Consider the following 21,478-nt stretch of genomic DNA (forward strand, 5'->3'; position numbering starts at 1 on the left):
GATGTAATAAAAATGTACTAGGTTGATTCACACACTCCAAAATAAATACTCTTAGGTAATCTTCAGCCTGAAACAAGCCTTCATTTATTGACTACTTACAGTACAGTGATTCCGTATCTTAGCTGGTAATCAAAGATGGTTATGTATTAAGTGAGAGAAGACATAATCTCTCTTCCAGATACCACCTCTCAGAAATCTGGGCTAATTAAACTTTAAGAACTAGAACTGCATCTCCTGGTAACCACGTCACCCTGAGAACAGGAACAAGGCAAAGAAAACATACAGGACTTTGATTCTCCTACACAGGTACACATAAAGTTAGTTTATTAATGACTACATTTTGAAGCCAGCCATTTTGATCCAATATTTAAATAACAAGCTGTTTAATATTAAAGCAGAAAATACTGCCACAATGTGACAGAAATATAGCTTTATCCATAATCCTTTCACACGATTATACATTAAATGCTATTTGTAGTTAAGCAAGGCACCCCTACTTGTTCTAAAATATGGGATGTGCTACCCCACTGAAAAAGCAAATGAGACTCAGATTTTTTCCTATCTAGAGCTGGTTTAAATTCAAGTGAAGCCATTAATGTCCTTACCAGTCAGGACTGTTATGACATGTCACTTCACAGTATTGAGACTAACACACACCTTAAGGTCTACCCCAAAACCAAAAACAGGTGGGGGGGCAGGGGTCAGACAACTTTTACATTAAGACTATAATTGCCTCCTTAATTATACAGGCACCAATGTTAAATGCCTTCAGCACAAGGCTTAGAAAGGCAAAACATTTCTAAAGACATAAAACTGCCAAACTGTTGTCATTTACACTCACTAACCTGTGGTATTTGTTTTTTGTTTTGATTTTTTTAAAATTCCTACCCCTATCTAAGTAACCAAATACACCTAAAATTAAAATAACTCTGCCAAACCATAATGGTTCAAAGGTCTGAAACCTTTCCTTGCTTTGGTGAGTATTTGGTTAAAATAATCAGTATTTCATTCCATAAAAAGTTTCACATCAGAGCTCTTAATTCACAGGCAAAAAAACAAAACCTCAAACAGATCATTTTTAAAATGGGAGAAAGATTTTAAAGGACAGCGCTGAATAAAAATATGTAGTCTTTACACTGGGTCACAAATCGTCTATGAAAACTGTTTAATCATATAAAATAAAGACCAGATTTTTTAATCAGATCCTGGACAGTTTAAACAAAAAAGTAAATCTGTGGTTTATTTCATAATCCCAAACTGAATCTTTCCTTTTTCTTTCTAAACAGTCCACTATGGAATTTTTCTTATAAGCAATTAACCCCAAACCCCCAAATGGTTTCTCTAGCAGTTGCTGCTAAAAACCTGGAACTTTAGATCCCATGTCCAAGAAAGATGTGCAAATGAAATGCTTCTTGCTTCATCCTGAAAATAAAACAAAAAATGTTGCATGCTTACTCAAAATGAAAATGTGTTGCGCAAGTTCCCATACCATTTAAAACTACAAATTCAATAGTTTTTTTTCTTTCTGATTTATTGCAAGTTATCTGACAAACCAATTAAGCTAAGGTGAAGAAAATTAGTTAGGCATTAGTGTTTGCAGCCTGGTATGAAGATAGCAGATTTTCAGAGTTGGGCGCAGAATATATTTTGCATAGATTTTAGCTAATGTAAATATTTAAATCCCACGAGATTGTGGGACTTTATATCCAAAAATAGCCTATGACAACTATAGTAAACAAATGCCCCATGTGTTTTCAAGAAATCACTACAGGTAAGTGTCTTAAAGGAAAGCCCCATTACATGTAGAAAAATGATCACAATACAATATATTAAAAGATTTTATGGGGAAAAAGAGAACACATGGCACTGAGTCAGGGAAGGGACATCAATACATATTTAGTTGATTTGTCACAGATAAAACTCCGAAATCTGTGTACTTCCTAGGACAATTTTCATAACGCCATTTCAGGAAAAGAAGCAGTGTTACATTAAGTGTACAAATCCATGACACACCCTGGTTTCAGATATCTAAAAAATATCTTAGAACTGAGGAAATGTATGTAAATTTTATAGGACGACAAGCTAACACAAGGCACATTTTCAGTGTATTATAACATACAGCTACTAAAGATGAAAAGTTCTTTTTAAGCACATAGCATGATGAATGTTGGGAATGATGCAAAAAGATTCTAATGGGGAAAATACTCAAAGCTACTGTATGATCATAATGAATTCTATTTCCCAGGAGAATTTCATTCCCTATAGTCAGGCTTCAATTATCATGATTAGTTTGATGTTTATTAAAATAGTTTTCAACCGTATTATAAATCTGTGAGTTAATGATTAACTTATCAACTGAAAATAATTTACACAATTGCACCTCTTAAGTTTACCTTATTTTCTGGAATCCCTGGAAGTCTTATTTTCCTTTCGGACATGAATTCAGGAACAATTCAATATATCTATGGTCTGAGAATGACAAAAAAGGATCCGTTCTTAACCCTCTGCCTTTTGAAAGCAGATCGTTTTCACTGAGATGTTGGACACTACAGGTGTCTGTCCCCAGGCCAGCAGGGACCTCTGAAGCCTTCTTCATGACCTGGCTTTTTTTCCCATCCCGTGGTTTTTCTAATGGATATTTAGGACTTTTGTAATCTCATAGCTATCCAAGCTCCACTTCCTAATTCTAAGAACTTTAATCGAAAGTTAAATTGAAGGTACTGTTTGTAGACACTTAACACCCATGAAAGCCCAGCCATCATGACAAATCCCTGAGTGCTGTCTTCAGAAAATGATGCTGGTCATCACAGCTTCAGCATCTCCTGTTTTTTGATGCTCAGCTCCCCCTGCTGATCTCAGAGTTTCCTGGCTTCTCCTTCCCCCTCTCTCACGCCTGTGCTGTCCTGTGTAGTGATCTGGTGAGCGAAACTGCTGCTTATTCCTCCACCCCTACTTCTACCCCCCTGCACTACATATGAATTTCAAGATTTATTATTGCAATATAAGTGCTTTATGCTGGCTTTTCTCAAAACAAAAGAAACAAAAAAACCCCACAAAAAACAGAGAAAGGCATTTGTAAACAAAGATAGACATCAAAAATAACAAAAACCATGGGCAGCACTTACGAACATGGGACCGATCCTTGAGCATAGCTGCAACAGCGTCCTCGTGGGTTTCGAAGTGCACATCAGCTTCTCCAGTGGCCTTCCCACTGGAACTGTATTCCATGGTGATTCTAACAGGCTTCAGTGGAGCAAAAAACTAAACAACAAACAAAGGAAGCCAAAAGGAACATAATGTTACTAGGTCAATTTCTAGAAGTCTGGTGGCTCTGCATTTTTCTTTCAGACTTTCATTCATACACCTGATAAATTTATTTGTAGGAAATCTCTTTAAGCAACAATGTAGTTACACATCTACTACCTCTGCTGGCTCTTCTGATCTTCTGAGAACTCACGGCTACATTTCAAGTATCTGTTCACAGAGAACTTAAACTATATACACAATACAATAATATACAATAGTTATCAAACTTTTCTTTATACCAACAAGGACCACTTTTATTATTCCTCCCACACACCTCCTTTCCCGTTTCTAAAAACTGTCCGTCAAATATACTTCATTTCTATTTTTTTTTAAATATTGATTGATTTATTCATTTGGCTGCACTGGATCTTACTTGTGGCATGCGGGACATTTAGCTGTGGCATGTGGGATCCAGTTCCCTAACCAGGGATCGAACCTGGGTCCCTCCGCATTGGGAGTGCGGAGTCGTAGCCACTGGACCACCAGTGAAGTCCCTACACTTCATTTCTTAATAATTCATTTTTACCATGTTTTAATCAAACATGGAGCTGATAATAAGTTTCTTATCAGCACTACCTAAACAGAGTTACCACACTGAGTGGTTAATATTCCAAACCAAACCAATTCTTTAATGAGACTGTGCAACCTTCATTTAGGTAAAAATATGATTCTTAATAGGTTTTTTGAAGTAATAAAGACAAATTCTGAGGCCCCACTACTAATTAATTCTGAGGCCCCACTACTAACTGGATCCTAGATTTTCATCTACCTTAAGCACACATCCTGGAGTTCAGGAAGTCAATAAGGGCTCTGTTATTTCATCTTTTCATTTCATAGAGTACCTATCATAAAATGAAAATATTTTAAAAATTCCTTTTCTCAAAAATCAGGGAAGCTGGATGCAAGAAGGCTATATGGTGTAATGATAACTCCAGGCATTTAGGAGTACTAGATTCGTGTCTAGTATATAACTGCCCTGTGACAAATGCTCTCGGAGTCTCCTTTTCTTAAACTCAAAGATGAATGGGCTGAGGGACTTCCCTGGTGGCACAGCGGATAAAACTCTGTGCTTCCAATGCACGGGGCCCTGGCTCAATGCCACAACTAAAAGTTTGTGCATGCCACAACTAAGAAGCCCATGTGCCGCAACTAAGACCCGGTGCGACCAAATTAATTAATTAATTAATTTTAAAAAATGAATGGGTTGAACTAATTTAGAGAAAGACCAAGCTTTTTTACATTGAATACTTAACCTACGCCATATTATTTTGCACCTATGAAATGTTATCATCCATTATACACATGACCTTAGAATGTAATAAAACCCACACCTCTCAGCCAAAGAAAATAAAACAAGCCCCCACAACTGTGGAGATGCCACCTTGTTGTCCAAAGATACTGCAGAAATACTATATTTTTCTTCTCTACCTTCCCTAAATAGAAGTTCAAAACTTTAGAACTTTTGTTCAAAGCTACTGAGATTGGATATCTTACTGCCACACACATTTATAATGTCTTGGGCATTGGCTTGGAAAGGCAATCCTCTCATGTGGACAAAATGTAGTGAAGACGTAGTTCCAAAATCAACAGCCTCTGGGATCTTTTCTGACATCTCCTTAGGCAATTCTAAGAAATGGGACAAAAAGCACTGTCAAGAACATAAACACTTCAAAAGTTATTAGCAGATTATAATTAGGAATGACCTTTATGACAAAATCCTCAATTACTCTTGAAATACCCTAGTAACGAAGAGGGTTTCAATTTTAAAAGCCAAGATGATCTGAAATTTCTGCTGCCTAACAAGTATCACCTGAACACTCATAAGGATTTAGTGTCTCAAACCATTACCAGATTACAAAAGAACGTACCTTTCTCTAACAACTGAGAGACGGAAAAATGATTATGAACGTAAAAATAAAGACAAGAGAAATTCCCTGGGTTATAGTCACTTTGAAAAAAAAAAAAGGAATAAATATGGTTAACAGGATAATCCTAGAGCACAAATTTAAAAAGTATTTATCAAACTTTTAAAGATTCCAAATGTTGCTTTGGGATTAAGAATCAAAGGAATAATTAAACACAGAGGCAAACAAAACACCTTACTTTAATCAACAATCCTGCTCTCTACACACATCATTTCCCACCTTAAGTTTAAATGTTGACATCTTACTTCTTTTTGTTGTATATGTGCAACCCAGGTTTTGATACAGAATCTGCAAAAATGATTAAATTAAAAAAAAAAAACCAATGAAATAATTAAGACCATCTTCAACCCTCCATATCTGTGAATGTGGAACCCGTGGATATGGAGGGCTGCCTATGGGACTTGACCATTCATGGATTTTGGTATCCATGGTGGGTCCTGGAACCAATCCCCTGGGGATACTGAGGGACGACTGTATTCATAGCACATACTACACTCAAAGACATATTAAATTAAACATTTAACTCAATTTCCTTTGTCCTATAATCTACAATTTGATACAACATGGTCATAAAAAAATTTTTTTTAACAAATATCAAAACGTACAAGGCAGACACAATGAGTTTCAATAAGAGGCAAATCCTGACCTATTTCCTTCTCACTTTCAAAAGCCGTCATGGGTCGGATATCCTCAGTTACTTCATGTTCTTCAAAGACCATTTCTGGCTCAGTTATATACTTAGCAGTGGGAGAAGATGCCGTTTTCTTTCCCTTATGAGAACCAACATGTGTTCGAACTTCATTCCTTCTGCTTGGAAATATCTCTATGTATCTATGTCAAAGCAAAAGTGAACAGGCATAAATGGTACAAAGTAACTTTACATTGAACTCTTTTAAAATAAAACATGCAGGGCTTCCCTGGTGGCCCAGTGGTTAAGAATCCGCCTGCCATACAAATTGTGAAATTTTTTGTTCTGGTTCTGTGAAAAATGCCAGTGGTAGTTTGATAAGGATCGCCACTGGCATTTTTCACAGAACTAGAACAAAAAATTTCACAATTTGTATGGAAACACAAAAGACCCCGAATAGCCAAAGCAATCTTGAGAACGAAAAACGGAGCTGGAGGAATCAGGCTCCCTGACTTCAGACTATACTACAAAGCTGCAGTAATCAAGACTGTATGGTACTGGCACAAAAACAGAAATATAGGTCAATGGAACAGGATAGAAAGCCCAGAGATAAACCCACGCATATATGGTCACCTTATCTTTGATAAAGGAGGTAAGAATATACAGTGGAGAAAAGACAGCCTCTTCAATAAGCGGTGCTGGGAAAACTGGACAGCTACATGTGAAGTATGAGATTAGAACACTCCCTAACACCACACACAAAAATAAGCTCAGAATGGATTAAAGACCTAAATATAAGGCCAGCAACTATCAAACTCTTAGAGGAAAACATAGGCAGAACACTCTATGACATAAATCACAGCAAGATCCTTTTTGACCCACCTCCTAGAGAAATGGAAATAAAAACAAAAATAAACAAATGGGACCTAATGAAACTTAAAAGCTTTTGCACAGCAAAGGAAACCATAAACAAGACCAAAAGACAACCCTCAAAATGGGAGAAAATATTTGCAAATGAAGCAACCGACAAAGGATTAATCTCCAAAATTTACAAGCACTCATGCAGCTCAATAACAAAAAAACAAACCCAATCCAAAAATGGGCAGAAGACCTAAACAGACATTTCTCCAAAGAAGATATACAGATTGCCAACAAACACGAAAGAATGCTCAACATCATTAATCATTAGAGAAATGTAAATCAAAACCACAATAAGATATCATCTCACACCAGTCACAATTGCCATCATCAAAAAATCTAGAAACAATAAATGCTGGAGAGGATGTGGAGAAAAGGGAACACTCTTGCACCGCTGGTAGGAATGTAAACTGATACAGCCACTATGGAAAACAGTATGGAGGTTCCTTAAAAAACTACAAATAGAACTACCATACAACCCAACAATCCCACTACTGGGCATATACCCTGAGAAAACCATAATTCAAAAAAAGTCATGTACCAAAATGTTCATTGCAGCTCTATTTACAATAGCCAGGAGATGGAAGCAACCTAAGCGTCCATCATTGGATGAATGGATAAAGAAGATGTGGCAAATATATACAATGGAATATTACTCAGCCATAAAAAGAAACGAAATTGAGTTATTTGCAGTGAGGTGGATGGACCTAGAGTCTGTCATACAGAGTGAAGTAAGTCAGAAAGAGAAAAACAAATACTGTATGCTAACACATATATATGGAATCTATGGGAAAAAAAAAAAGGTCATGAAGAACCCAGGGGTAAGACAGGAATAAAGACACAGACCTACTAGAGAATGGACTTGAGGATATGGGGAGGGGTAAGGGTAAGCTGTGACAAAGTGAGAGTGGCATGGACATATATATACTACCAAACGTAAAATAGATAGCTAGTGGGAAGCAGCCGCATGGCACAGGGAGATCAGCTCGGTACTTTGTGACCACCTAGAGGGGTGGGAGGCAGGGAGACGCAAGAGGGAAGAGATATGGGAACATATGTATATGTATAACTGATTCACTTTGTTATAAAGCAGAAACTAACACACCATTGTAAAGCAATTATACTCCAATAAAGATGTTAAAAAAAAAAAAAAAGGAATCTGCCTGCCAATGCAGGCGGATCTTGCTGTGTCCCGGAAGATCCCACATGCGGAGGAGCAACTAAGCCCATGTACCACAACTACTGAGCCTGCGTTCTAGAGCCCTCGAGCCACAACTACTGGAGACCGTGCACCTAGAGCCTGTGCTCCGCAACAAGAAGCCACCGCAATGAGAAGCCCACGCACCGCAACGAAGAGCAGCCCCCGCTTGCCGCAGCTGGAGAAGGCCCGCAACGAAGACCTAACGCAGCCAAAAATTTTTTTTAAATAAAATAAATTAAAATAAAACATGCATACATGTTATTTCTGATAGCTAACAAACAGAGGTGTCCAAAGACAACAGGTGGGGCATAAAGTAAAAATGGACATAGATATTCACCCATGAAAAAGTACTCTCAACAGAGCAGGTCACTGATTTAATCCTCCCAAGGTAAGTTTTCTTCATATACATTTTAACAAATGTTTTCTACCCTGTTTTGCTTCATGCGGACAAATATGCAAAGGTTAACTGTGTGTATGACAAGAATCTAGTGAGAAAGGTTTCATTTTGTTTTTTACAGTTGATTAACAATCTCTTGAGGTCTTACAATTCAATTCTGTGAAAATTATTCATATGTGTTTAAGATATTAAAAGTCACAATATATGAGGAGCTAACTTCTCCCAGGACTTCACTAAGAGGCTAATGAGAATTAATGAACTAAATGTCAATTCTAACTTGCTGTTTGGCTGTGGAACTGTTAAATCCAAGTTTCTGGAACCAGTTTTCTTTTTCTCAACAATGCTTTTCCAAATTAGGTTATTAAGCTTGAATTGTACAAATCCTTTGCATTTACAGACCCAGATGTGCAACATTTCTTAATTTACTGAAGAGATCTATACACTGCCTTGATGTTCCCACATAAAAACATATTACTGACGTGTTCCCAGTTATAAAAAAATATGAAGAGTACTGAAAGAAAATTAAGGGGGGCGGTGTGTGTTTTGCATGTATTTTCTTCATTAAAAATTTTTTAATAAAGACCTTTGAACCAATTCTATACGTAGATCCTGAAATAGAACGACTTTGGAATGACTTTTTTAAACTTCAAAGAATTCAAGAAAAAAGGTCAGAAAACAAGCAAGACAATGAATTAAAATTTGACACTTTTGAGTACTCCCCCAAAGTTAAAACACAAATGAGCACACAAAAAAAGAGTAAAATAAAAGAGAAAAAGAAATAAAGAAAACTAAAAAACAGAAATGAACTCAGCCCATCACTACGTGTATCCTAGTGTGATGTGATATGCAGTATACAGTATTGCCTATAGAGTATCTATTATCAAAATTGTTAACCTGAATCAATCTAAGACTTTAGGTCTAACTTCCAGTTTTCAGGAAATAATAGAGGATGCAAAGGAACAAGTTAAGTGACACTGTGAGGAAGCAAAAGGATAAACACAGGACGTGAGACACTGTACAGGACAAATGACTCAATTTCTTCAAAAGCCAATTGCATCTTGAAAAGGGGGAGGGGAATTCCCTGGTGGTCCAGTGGTTAGGACTCCATGCTTTCTCTACCGTGGGCCTGGGTTCAATCTCTGGTCAGGGAACTAAGATCTAGCAAGCTGCTCCATGCAGCCAAAAGAAAAAATAATAATAATAAAAAGGGAGAGGGAACATAAAAATAAAGGAAATGGGGATTTGCTCTAATTGAAGAGAAATGGAAGCATAACAATCAAATACAACGTATGGACCATGTCTAGATTCTGGTGAGGGAAAAAAAAAAAGCAACTGGAGAAAGACATTTTGGGTATAAATGGGAACATGTGATTACGGACTGGCACTAGATAATAAATTATCACTAATTTTGTTAAATGTGATAATATTGGGATAATGTAAAAATGTTTTCTTAAAGATGCATACTGAAAAAACAGATGCAACAAATACAACAAATGTTAAGAATTTGTTAATCTAAGTGATGGGCATTTGACAGCTCATCATACTACTCTCTCTACTTTTTCTGTGTTTAGATAATTTTACAGTCATATTATACTGCATTCATCAAAACGACCCAGTGTATTGGCCAATATGATCCTTCTGCAACATTAGTATCTGCTTCACTCACCGGTTGCCAATTTCTTCCCTGTGTTTCAAAAGGGCTTGGTTGGCCATTTCTGGTTCTTCAAACTGCACATAGGCTTCTCCTGTTTTTCTTCTCCCTCTATAATCCATGACAAAAGTAATGTCTACTATGTTCAGTCCTAGGATGTCAAAAAATTATTACAAATTAGTGCTGCTAACAGAAGCTTTTTTATTCTTAGACTTAACACATTCATTCAAATACTAAGAATTTCTTTTTAAGTTTATTAGTAAAATTGTGGGCCTATTTTGCCAGTCCCAAAGCTGAATACATGCCTAATGGGAAGAAAATTATTATGCAGCCAAAAGCTAATAACACCCACACATTCCCAGAACATTTAGGGTCCAAGCAGTCCATCTAAAACACACAATTTGTTTTTTTGCCATTAGTTATATACAGAGACTTAGACTAACATCACTACTGGTGCATATTTTACCCCTAAGATGATAATGCTTTTTTTTTTTTTAAACAGACGTGCTGTGCAGCTTGCAGGATCCTAGTTCCCTGACCAGGGACTGAACCCGCGCCCTCAACAGTGAAAGCGCAGAGTCCTAACCACTGGACTGCCAGGGAATTCCCTAGATGTTAATGCTTTTAGATCATATAAATCACTATTGTCTAAGACAAATACAGCCACTCTCATGAGAGGATATTTTCCTCAATAGTAAAAAAAAAAAAAAAAAAAAAAACCTCCACATTAAATTATTTTGAAATATGACACCCCCCAAAGATCAGTGTTTTAGATCAAAACACTTATATAATCTATAAATACTGGCAATCCAAGTGAAGAGTTCTCCCCTAAACAACCTAATATAACTGCATGCAGTTACCAGGAGAAGGTTCACCTAAGATAAAGAAGGAAACAATGGGGGGAAAAGATATGAGGCCCCAACACGATATAACTGAAAAGCACCTGCGAAGAAGTCTATAATGTCTTTCTCATTGCAACTATAAGGAAGTCCTCTCAAACGAACCACACCATCATTTACCACAGGTGTAGATTTGACATGCAGGCTCTTCATTAAGGCATCCACATCTTCATTGTTTATCTCATATACTAAGAAAAAGAGCACAAAAGGTATGCAATATTTACATAACAAAGGAAGAAGCCATTAAAAAAATAATCACACTGGGTGAGTTATCCAGGAATCTAAAAACTAGTATTTTTAACCTTACATACTTCTCTGGAGAAAATAATAAATGACATTTATCAAGTATTTACTATGCGCCAGCTGTAACATCACAACTTCTGAAGTAAACTGGGTCAACACCCTCATTTTATAGATAAGAAACTGAGATTATTTGTGTGCTTCATTTTCACACCCTGGAAAAGGGTTTTTCATAGAATCTAACTACTTCACTATTCATAATATCTAATACAGGATCAAATGAAGCTGGCTTGAAAAGTACAGTCAATGTAATGAACCCGAAAAGCTATAACACGACTTCACATACCTTCCACATACCGCTGCCCCATGTACATGCGGTGTTTTTCTAAGGCTTTTTGCACATCCTGCTCTGACTCCATTTCAATTAAGGCATCACCCCTTCGTTTCCCATCTCTATTTAAGAGGAAGTGGATTCCATTCTCACCATTGCGAATTCTGCAGTCTGAAAGTATGTGAGTAAAATCAATTAAAACCAGAAATCAAAGTTTTAGATCAATCATACAAGTCACTAGAATTGCAATCTTCCAAAACCCAAACAAAGCAATATCCAAAATGCCTGTCATTTTCCTTACACAAACCCCCATCACTGAAGACGTCCAAATGCTGATGAGCTGCTAGTCTCTAAAATGATCCATGTGGAGAAATAAGCGAACCTTAGCACAAAAGCTTATGACCCCCTGATCATTAAATGGCAAATCAGGCTAGGCTCAATACAAAATGTAATATGGACTTCCAAATGCTTCTACAATCAGTTTCAAATCACTTAAGAAATTAAAATACGGTTTCTGCGTAAGTGTCTTCTTTCGTTATGATCATATCCGTAAGAACTCTAATATATCTCCTATAAGAATAATTTAACTTTTCCCCCTTTTCATTACCAAAGAAAGACATCCCCATACTGCACACTACTTATACTGGGAGCAAGCTGAAGATGTAAGTGGCTTTATAAACTGCTTGATCCACACAAATGCGTATCAGGTACTTAATACAGTTACATTGTTTTAGAACATTTAAGGCAACACCTTCTAAAGGCTTCTTAAGAGGGAGGAAAATTAAAAATCAGTCAGATACAGAAACTTTAACTACAGATGCATAAACCTTCAAACATGTTATTAAGGGAATTATATCACTTGCTAAGTGATCTTGTATTCTAAATGTATGTTATTACATAAAAAGCTACTCAATCTATATTCTCACTAACACATTCCCGCTAACAGGTTTCACCTTTTGATATGTACGTATTAAAACTTCAGAGAAAACGGGTTTTGCATCATGTAGTTTTTTAACATTAAAATTTTTTCGGTATTCAACCTGGTATATATGACAAATGATACACATGATGTCACTATGCATATGTAACCAGCCAGAATGAGACAATTCCCATGCATCAAATAAGATGTCTACAGCACAGCCTAACTTGAATTTTATGGGACTACCTTTCAGTCAGATGAAATTACATATTCAAAACATACATAAAATATACCTGAGAAAAAGCTAAGCACATCTTCTACAGTGCACGACCACGGTAATCCTTGAGCTCGAATGAGATAAACGTCGTCCACTTCCTCTCCTAACTTGGACGGAGGCAATTCATATTCAGGGAGAGGTGGAAGGTCTTCCAGGTAGGTAGTTTTGGACTCCTTCCAAGAGAAATGAAGAAATGTAGAAATATTTCTTGAACAACCTACTTAGAAAATTTATTTTCAAAGTTTATTTCTACAAATTAACACCCTGGATATTATTATTTGGGGACCATCAGTATTTCAGAGGCAAGAAGTAAAATTCACAAATCTAACTCATCCTATTTTGGCTTAAATTGTACATCCTAAAGCAACAAGCATGTATAGCCTAATGGTTTGGCAGGACATAAATTTTATTCCAGGCTTGTTTTTAAATTCATCAGTCCCGAAGTACACCTCATAATAGTGTTTTAGTTAAGGCAGGACAACAGGGGTCCCTTCAATTTAACAAATATGTATCTCCTAATCACAGCACACCATAATTAGGCCCTCATCTCAAAAAGCGTACCATCCAGACTAAGACAAGCACACAAGACAGATGCTTTAAGGGCTATAATTAAGATACAAGATATTATAGAAATTCATAACAGAGCACCAACAGAAGAATCAAGACATGATACGAGATGAGCCTTGAAGGAAGGCTAGAATTCTGAGAGAAATATATAAAGGATAGGCATTCCAGTTTGAGAAGTGAGGGGAAGAAACAGTATGAACAGAAGCCCATTTGCAAAACAGCAATAATTCCATTTGGCTAAACTGTAGGGTACAATTAGGAGCCAAAGAAGATGAGCTGGCAAAAAAAACTGGGTACCACATAGCAGAGGAATTGAGGGTTGAGCTCAGTGTGTGTCGTTAACCTGGTAGGCAAAGGGGAGCTAATAAAAGACATTTAGAAGTGTGTAAATAACAAGACAGCAGGATGCTTGGAAAGATTAATTTGTCAACTAGTATGTCAGACCAACTGAATAAGGGAAAGATCACAAAAGGCAACAGCAGTAGTGTGAGGTAACAGGAGCCTGAGACATACCCAAAGAACTCTATTTTACAACACTAAACAAAAACCGAAATGTTATAAGATTCCAACAAGCACAACCATAACCAGGGAAGACAACTCAGGTTTTAAGACTTGCACTCTACTAGGCTAAGGAAATAGATTTCTCTGTACCATCCTACCATTTACACGAAGATTTATGTCTAATTTTAAGGAGTAAATGATAAATGTAAACCTCCAGCAGAGGCTTCATACATTATTTAATAAGAATGCAACAAGCACTTCAATTATCAACATGGGAAGACAACTCAGGCTTTAAGTCAAATGACTTGCACTCTATTGGGCTAAAGAGAGAGATACTTCACTCCTTTGTATATCCCCATCATTTTCATGGAAATTTACACATAATTTTATGCAATCAATAATAAAAGTAAGCACAGAGGCTTACTTACTGGCAGAGCCTCAACAGATCATTATGCTAGTCAAATTCACAGAAAAAAATAATCAAGTAAAGAGAGTAACCAGGTCACAAAGGCTTATTAGAGACAGTTTTTTTGTTGCTTTTTTTTTTTAATAAGAGCAACATTCCCCATTTTCCCAGAATTCCATAAGCATCACAAGCTTTCACTGAAAAGGGCAGCAGAAAGTATTGGGCCAGGATTCAAATCAATTAGCTCAGCCACTGGCAGACAGCAGCCACGCTGATTAGCTTCCCAGTTTCCCTAAGTTCAAGGAGAAGCACAAATTGAATTAACAATAATATGACCCAAGGCATCAGGAACATGGTAGTCAAAAAGTGTGCGGACATTTCCCAGATGCCACGTAAGAAGCAGAAAAGAAAGCTTCCTACGAGGCACAAAACATTTGCAATGTGAGTACTTAAAGCATACACTGACTCAAAAAAAAATACTGTAGACTCACTCCTGCGTCCCCAAACCATCGCCTCAGCCCCAGACGCCTCCTCTCCTCGGTCCCCCTACCCTCGGTCCCCCTCCCCCAATGTCAGTCTCCAAACTGTCCTTCCCATCAGCGGTGACCCACGGTCCGAAAGGACCTTCTGTCAGAGGAAGTGAAGGTGCAGAGGTGACCTTCAGTAACTGGGGCAGCCCGCCTTTCCCAAGGGACACGAGAGCGAGGAGAGCGCTGGGGTCCAGCCTCCCTCCCCACAAACCTAGCCCACGCAAGTGTGTGCGTGAACCTTCGTAGCAGCGGGCCGCGAGGCGCACCAAGGGCCGCCCAGGCCTAATGCTCGGGCGGCACGGAGAGTCCCAGCCCTCCGGGGGTCCGGCCTCCCAACTTCACCACCTGCGGGCGGAGAGCGACAGAGATGCGCGGTGGGGGCGTCAACAGCCTCACAAAACCTACCATGGGCGGGCGGGAAACAAGGCCTCAACATTCACCCCCAGCCACACTTACACTGCCCAACCGACCAGAGACTCGAGAGGAGAACAAAACAAGGAGAAAACCCGAGCGCTGGGAGACCGTCCCTTGTTCTGGGGCCCAATAGGAGGACTGGGCGGGTGAAGGTGGGAGCGGGCGGGGGGCTGTGGCGCGTGCCGCGGATCCCCGGGCGCGCACTTGAGGCGCACGCGGAGGGGCGCGGGGGCGCGTGCGCACTGCCGGGGAAGGGTCCCGCGCGCGGCCCCTCTCGGCGCCCACGTACCTGGCTGTAACCGCGCGCCGGGCCCGCCGCCGCCGCCGCCAGCGACTGCGGCAGCAGAGGGGCGCGCAGGGCCGGGTAAGAGGCGGCGGCCGCGGCGGCGGCGGAGGCGGCCGCTGGGGGAGGCCCCGCCAGCCTCCCGGCCGGCACAGGCCCAGTCTGGAGGCCCCGCGTGTGAGAGGCGGCGGCCGCGGCGGCCCCGAGCAGCAGCAGCAGGCGGCGACGGCCCGAGACTCCCGAGGGGAATGAGCCGGCGGCCGAGTAGAAGGGCAGGCAGGCGGCGCCGGTGCGCCGGCAGCTGCTGCAGTTGCAGCCGCAGCCCCGGAGCAGCGCCCCGAGCACCCAGCGCGTCCCGGCCATGGACTCCGGAGGCGGCGCGGGGCCTGAAGGCGGCTGCGGCTGCAGCGTGAGCGGAGGGGAAGTGGAATCCAGGGCCGGGGAGGGGTTGCCGGGCACATGCGCCGCCGGCACCAGGGGCAGCGGCGAGTCGGGAGGAGGCGGAGGAGAGCGCGCTGCTCCGCCCGGTCTCCGCCCTCGGGGCGGGGCGGGGCGGGGCTGCCCGCGGGCCGGGAGGGGCCGGGGGCCGGTATGATCGCCCGGTTATTCTTTCACTTGGTGGAAACTGAGGCCTGAAGAGGACGAGGCTTCCTTCTCTGGAGGGCTGAGCCCTGGAACGGATATCTACCGACGCTCTGCACTTTCTCCACAGTCTTGTGACGTGAGGGGCAAAAGGGACGTTCCTGGAAGGAATTGTGATACTCTGGTTATAAAAAGAGGTTGGGATAATACTGGCGGAGATTTAATAACGCCCCCTCCACGCCCCCCAGCTTGGGTTATGTGCGGAAAGCCAGCTTTCTTTGTTTTAAAATGAAATCTATAGATACTTGTTATATGTTAATAACGAATACAGGTATTCCTCCGCTGGTAGAAAGTTCACAACAGGCCGCTTCGCTTTTACCGAAGACCCATATTAGTACCTATTTTTGCTAGTGGAAAGAAATGTGATTTTCACTTTTATGGGAAAAGGCGAAAATTTAAAATAGTAGTCGGCGTTTGTTTTACAGCAGCCGTGGTAGAGGCTGCAGTGGCATCGCCAAGCTCTGTCTTGGGACACTGTACTCAGCATCTCCCTGCTATAGCTTTGAACTGTGTATTTGAACATCTGTGCTTTATTTCCTTAGCAAGATGTCTTCTAGGGTAATTGCTTCCTCACTTTATGCCATTTTGGCTTCCAAAAGGTTTCATAGGAACGCTCTGCTTTCGGACAGCAGGTGAAACCTGTATAACAAAGATTAAAGCCCCTCCTGAGGTTTCAGGAATAGACAGGCAGAGGTTTGCGAAGGAATGGTTGTGCAGTTTTCCTCCTCCGGTGGCCAGGACCCCTCTCAAGGAAGTTCAGAGAGTGAAAAATAGAAAAAGCTAAAATTTTAAAACTTTTTATTGTGGAAAATCTCAAAGAAAAGTATAATAAACTTCTAGAATTTCAGAAATTGTATCAACGTTTTTCATTCTTGTTTCATCTCTCTCTTGTTTAAAATATCTGGACTATTTTAAAGCAAACCCCAAAGATCATGTCAATCATCCTTTCAGCATTCATCTTAAACTGATAATGACTTAAAAGGGAAAAAATGACATTCAGATTAGTTGTGTTAAAAAAATTCAACTGAGTAAAATTTAAAGATATTGGCTTTATCCAACAATTCAGGAATTGGGCAGCATCTCATCTAGTAGGTAAAAAGGAGCTGTATAAAATGAAAGACTTTTATAGGCAGAAGAGGGCGGGACAAGGAAATCATACTAGCAAAAAGTGAATTGGGGGGCTTCCCTGGTGGCGCAGTGGTTGAGAGTCCGCCTGCTGGTGCAGGGGACACGGGTTCATGCCCTGATCTGGGAGGATCCCGCATGCCGCGGAGCGGCTGGGCCCGTGAGCCGTGGTCGCTGATCCGGTGCGTCCGGAGCCTGTGCTCCGCAACGGGAGAGGCCACAGCAGTGAGAGGCCCGCGTACCGAAAGAAAAAAAAAAAAAAAGTGAATTGGTTGTGTGAAGGTTGCTTTCCTTTAGGGCGTAGTTGGGGTCCATCGGGAAGACTACCTCACTAGTGCTGATCAGGTAATTCCTGATTGACTAGTTTAAGATTCCATTTCTGCAAAAGCCCAAAAGTGTAATTAGGTTTGGTGATGTGGGGCTTAGCATAAGTGACTCCATTTTGGACCTGTTTTGTTTTTAACAGCTGGTTTAAAGTATGAAAGATTATTGCATTTAAAGTTTGATTGTTTACTCTGGCCTACTTTTAGGGAAAGGAAAGTTCAGTATTTCCTAGAAAACCCTTTACTCACCAAAAAAAGTGAAGAACAGGAAAAAATCTGATTGGCTTGGCTCTATGGACCTGGAATATCAAAGAGAAGGGAACTTCTGAAAGATTTAGGAATCCTAGAGTTTGTTTTTTCCTTAGATTTCCCATTCAAGAAGGAAAATGGGTTAGCTCTTCATAACAGATTATCACTACTACAAATCACAATTTGGGGACATGTTAGGGATTCTGTCCATATTTACAGAATCTTGCCTTCATCTTCTTAATAGCCAAAACCATCATCCATATTGTGTAATTCTGAGTGGATTAGAAACCTAAATACATAGAGTGAAATCTTACAGATTATAATCAGGAGTAACACCTAACTACCAAAATGGAAAGCTTTAGTTTTTATTTAGAGGAAGTTGGGAGAAAATAAAAGAGAAAAGAAACTAACTTTGAACACTTAGTCATTCATCTAACAGACACTTATTAAGTGCTTTTTGTGTTCCAGGCACTGTGCTATGCTGTATGCATTCAGGGATACAATAATAAGTTTACGGACTAAATATCAAAATGATGTTTAGACTTACATATGTTTGGATTATATAAAGAGAGAATAGCAAATTTTGAAAATTGAAACTAATGTCTTATGGAACACCAGATTTTAAAAGTTGTGTTAATAAATATTATTTTAAACCCAAATAACTATAACTAGTCCTCTTTACTGCTAATTTTATTATGGAAATAAAAAGACTATTGAGCAAAAAAAAAAACTACATTGAGAGACTTCTTGAGTAGGGTTATGACAATGGAGATGAAGAGAAGAGGGAAGATTTGAGAGATTTTTTTAGGAGGTAGAATCAACAGAATTTGAGGCTAGATTAGAAAGGGGGAATAGTGTTTTCTGTTATTTTGTTATTATTTAGAACTTGGAGGGATGGATGGCGATGACTTTCATACCTGGGAAAGTTTAGAATTCAATATAGATATATTGGAAGCAAATCAACCCCATTTTGGGTTAAGCCAGAGAAGTCTGTCCTAGAAATATTTATTCAGTAGCTGTCGGTATAAATGAAGCTGCTGGTTGAATGAGATTGCTAGGACTAAGTTTAGAGTGAGAAGAGAAGAAGGCCTAGAAACAAGGCTTGAGGTACTACAACACTGAATGCCCCATACAGGAAAATAAACTAACAAAAGGGGAGAAAGGAGCAGCAAGAGAGTTAAGAGTAAATTAAGGAAAGCCAACAGAGTATTTCTGGAAGGAAATAGATAGTATTCAACAGTGTCAAGTCCTTATTAAGATCAGGATGTACTCATCAAGTGAGGTGAGAACAAGAAAAAGTCTTGGATTTAGTGATATGGGAAGGTTTCAATAACCTTATCCACAATTGTTTGGGGGAGTGAGAGCAGAGGCCAGAAAAAAGCACAGGTGAGGAAATGGAGATAGAAGTGCAAAATAAGTTATTTTGTAGGTGAGAAAACAATAAGGCAGTAAAGGAAGTATAGGTCAAAAGTGGCTTTTGTTTTGCTTTGTTTGGATTAAACTGAATGAGAGTAAAGCATGCTGAAATGCTGGCGGGAAAGGATTCAGATGATAAAAATTTGAGTAACCAGAAGAAAATAGGCATAATTGGTGTGTGGGTTCCTAGAAAGGTGAAAGAGGAGAGGCATCAAAGCTCAGAGGCAGAGATTAGCTTTAAATAGGAGAAAGCTCCTCCACCGTTTCTATAAGTTAATCATAAAGCACATTGTTCTTCTAGTGTGGTCATTTAGCACTTATTACAGTACTAAATACAGAGTAGCACTGAGAGGGTGTCAGCCTGCTTCTCTGAGGAGAATTCCTGAGGTAGAACTACTTAGTCTAAATTGGTGTAAAGAAACACTGGATTTGGGGGAGCGTAAGGAGAAGGAAGGAGAAGAACGACTGCCTTGCATCACTAGGAAAGAATGTTCTAAAGAAGCCCTCTTGGCTCTAAAGAGCACATTATTAGGAGCTGGGAAAGGAGCTGGAAGGGGACAACTGTTCTAATTACTAATAAATAAGTGAAGGAACTCATTTTATTTTCCATGCCCCTCAATCCTTAAAGGTGAACACACTTTTTCTTCTGATACGCAATGAGGTTGAGTTAATCTCAAAGGATCCCACCCCACAGCTACCTTTGCATTTGAAAGAAACAAAAAATCATGAACCATGGATGTCAATAAGCCTAGGGTGGCAAAAGGAAAAGGAATTGAAGTCAAGTACCATAAAGAAATGGTGCCCATTTGTGTAACCTGTGATTAAGGTGCTATTCATCATCCAAGATTAAAGGAAGAAGTTTATTACGTTGAGTAGATACAGAGAACTTCAGGAATTGAAGCTACCAGTTACTTCCAAGGAAAGACAAAGAGGTGCATTTTATCACCACTATCACTGCTTTATTCTTTTATCTGACAAGAAAAATTGATCCACTGGATCCACAAGCTCAAAGATTTGTTTCTGCTGCAGTGATGTGTTTCTTAGGTTAACTTTGTCATTTGGTCTATATTCACTATTAACAAGTCCCATGCTAACCAATTTTTATCTCTCCCATAGATTGCATTTGGATAACCCTTCTGTGATGGAATAAAAATAATAATCATAATATTTATGATTGACACATAACAGACCTCTAAATACTGCAGCTTCTTCACTTATTCATATTAACTTGTTAATTAAAAGCTTTTGCACAACAAAGGAAACCATAAACAAAACAAAAAAACAACCCTCAGAATGGGAGAAAATATTTGCAAACAAAGCAACTGACAAGGGATTAATCTTCAGAATATACAAACAGCTCATGCAGCTCAATATCAAAAAAACAACCCAATCAAAAAATGGGTGGAAAACCTAAATAGACATTTCTTCAAAGAAGACATACAGATGGCCAACAAACACATGAAAAGATGCTCAACATCGCTAATTATTAGAGAAATGCAAATCAAAACTATACTGAGGTATCACCTCACACAGGTCAGAATGGCTATCATCAAAAAAATCTACGAAAAATAAATGCTGGAGAGGGTGTGGAGAAAAGGGAACCCTCCTGCGCTGTTGGTGGGAATGTAAATTGGTACAGCCACTATGGAGAACAGTATGGAGGTTCCTTAAAAAACTAAAAATAGAGCTACCATATGACCCAGCAATCCCACTCCTGGGCATATATCTGGAGAAAACCATAATTCGAAAGGATGCATGCACCCCAATGTTCACTGCAGCACTATTTACAATAGCCAGGACATGGAAGCAACCTAAATGTCCATCGACAGAGGCATGGATAAAGAAGATGTGGTACATACATACAATGGAATATTACTCAGCCATAAAAAGAAACGAAATTGGGTGATTTGTAGAGATGTGGACGGACACAGAGACTGTCATACAGGGTGAAGTAAGTCAGAAAGAGAAAAACAAATATCGTATATTAACGCATATATGTGGAATCTAGAAAAATGGTACAGATGAACCTGTTTGCAAGGCAGAAATAGAGACACAGACGTACAGAACAAATATATGGACACCAAGGGGGGAGGCGGGGGGTGGGATGAATTGGGAGATTGAGACTGACATATATACACTACTATGTGTAAAATAGATAACTCATGAGAACCTACTGTATAGCACAGGGAACTCTACTCAATGCTCTGTGGTGACCTAAATGGGAAGGAAATCCAAAAAAGAGTGGATATATGTATACATATGACTGATTCCTTTTGCTGTATAGCGAGAACCTAACACAACATTGTAAAGCAACTATACTCCAATAAAAA

At 39.5% G+C, this 21,478-nt stretch overlaps 1 protein-coding gene across 1 annotated transcript; it reads right to left on the bottom strand.

Annotated features, from left to right (window-relative positions):
* Nucleotides 1-61: 61 nt before the first annotated feature.
* Nucleotides 62-15,829, bottom strand: GRSF1 (G-rich RNA sequence binding factor 1). The gene is made up of 10 exons (XM_027087475.1): nucleotides 15,400-15,829; nucleotides 12,709-12,865; nucleotides 11,512-11,667; nucleotides 10,970-11,113; nucleotides 10,042-10,177; nucleotides 5,878-6,062; nucleotides 4,811-4,932; nucleotides 3,126-3,261; nucleotides 2,394-2,469; nucleotides 62-1,422 (listed from the first exon to the last, which is right to left on the bottom strand). Exons 1-9 carry the CDS (start codon nucleotides 15,754-15,756, stop codon nucleotides 2,420-2,422), a joined length of 1,443 nt encoding a protein of 480 aa, XP_026943276.1. The 5' UTR covers nucleotides 15,757-15,829; the 3' UTR covers nucleotides 62-1,422; nucleotides 2,394-2,419.
* Between the last annotated feature and the right edge of the window lie 5,649 nt (nucleotides 15,830-21,478).

The sequence above is a fragment of the Aethalodelphis obliquidens genome, unplaced genomic scaffold (genome assembly GCF_003676395.1).
Source record: "Aethalodelphis obliquidens isolate GAN/ISIS:26980383/991018 unplaced genomic scaffold, ASM367639v1 scaffold59, whole genome shotgun sequence".
Lineage (NCBI taxonomy): Eukaryota > Metazoa > Chordata > Mammalia > Artiodactyla > Delphinidae > Aethalodelphis > Aethalodelphis obliquidens.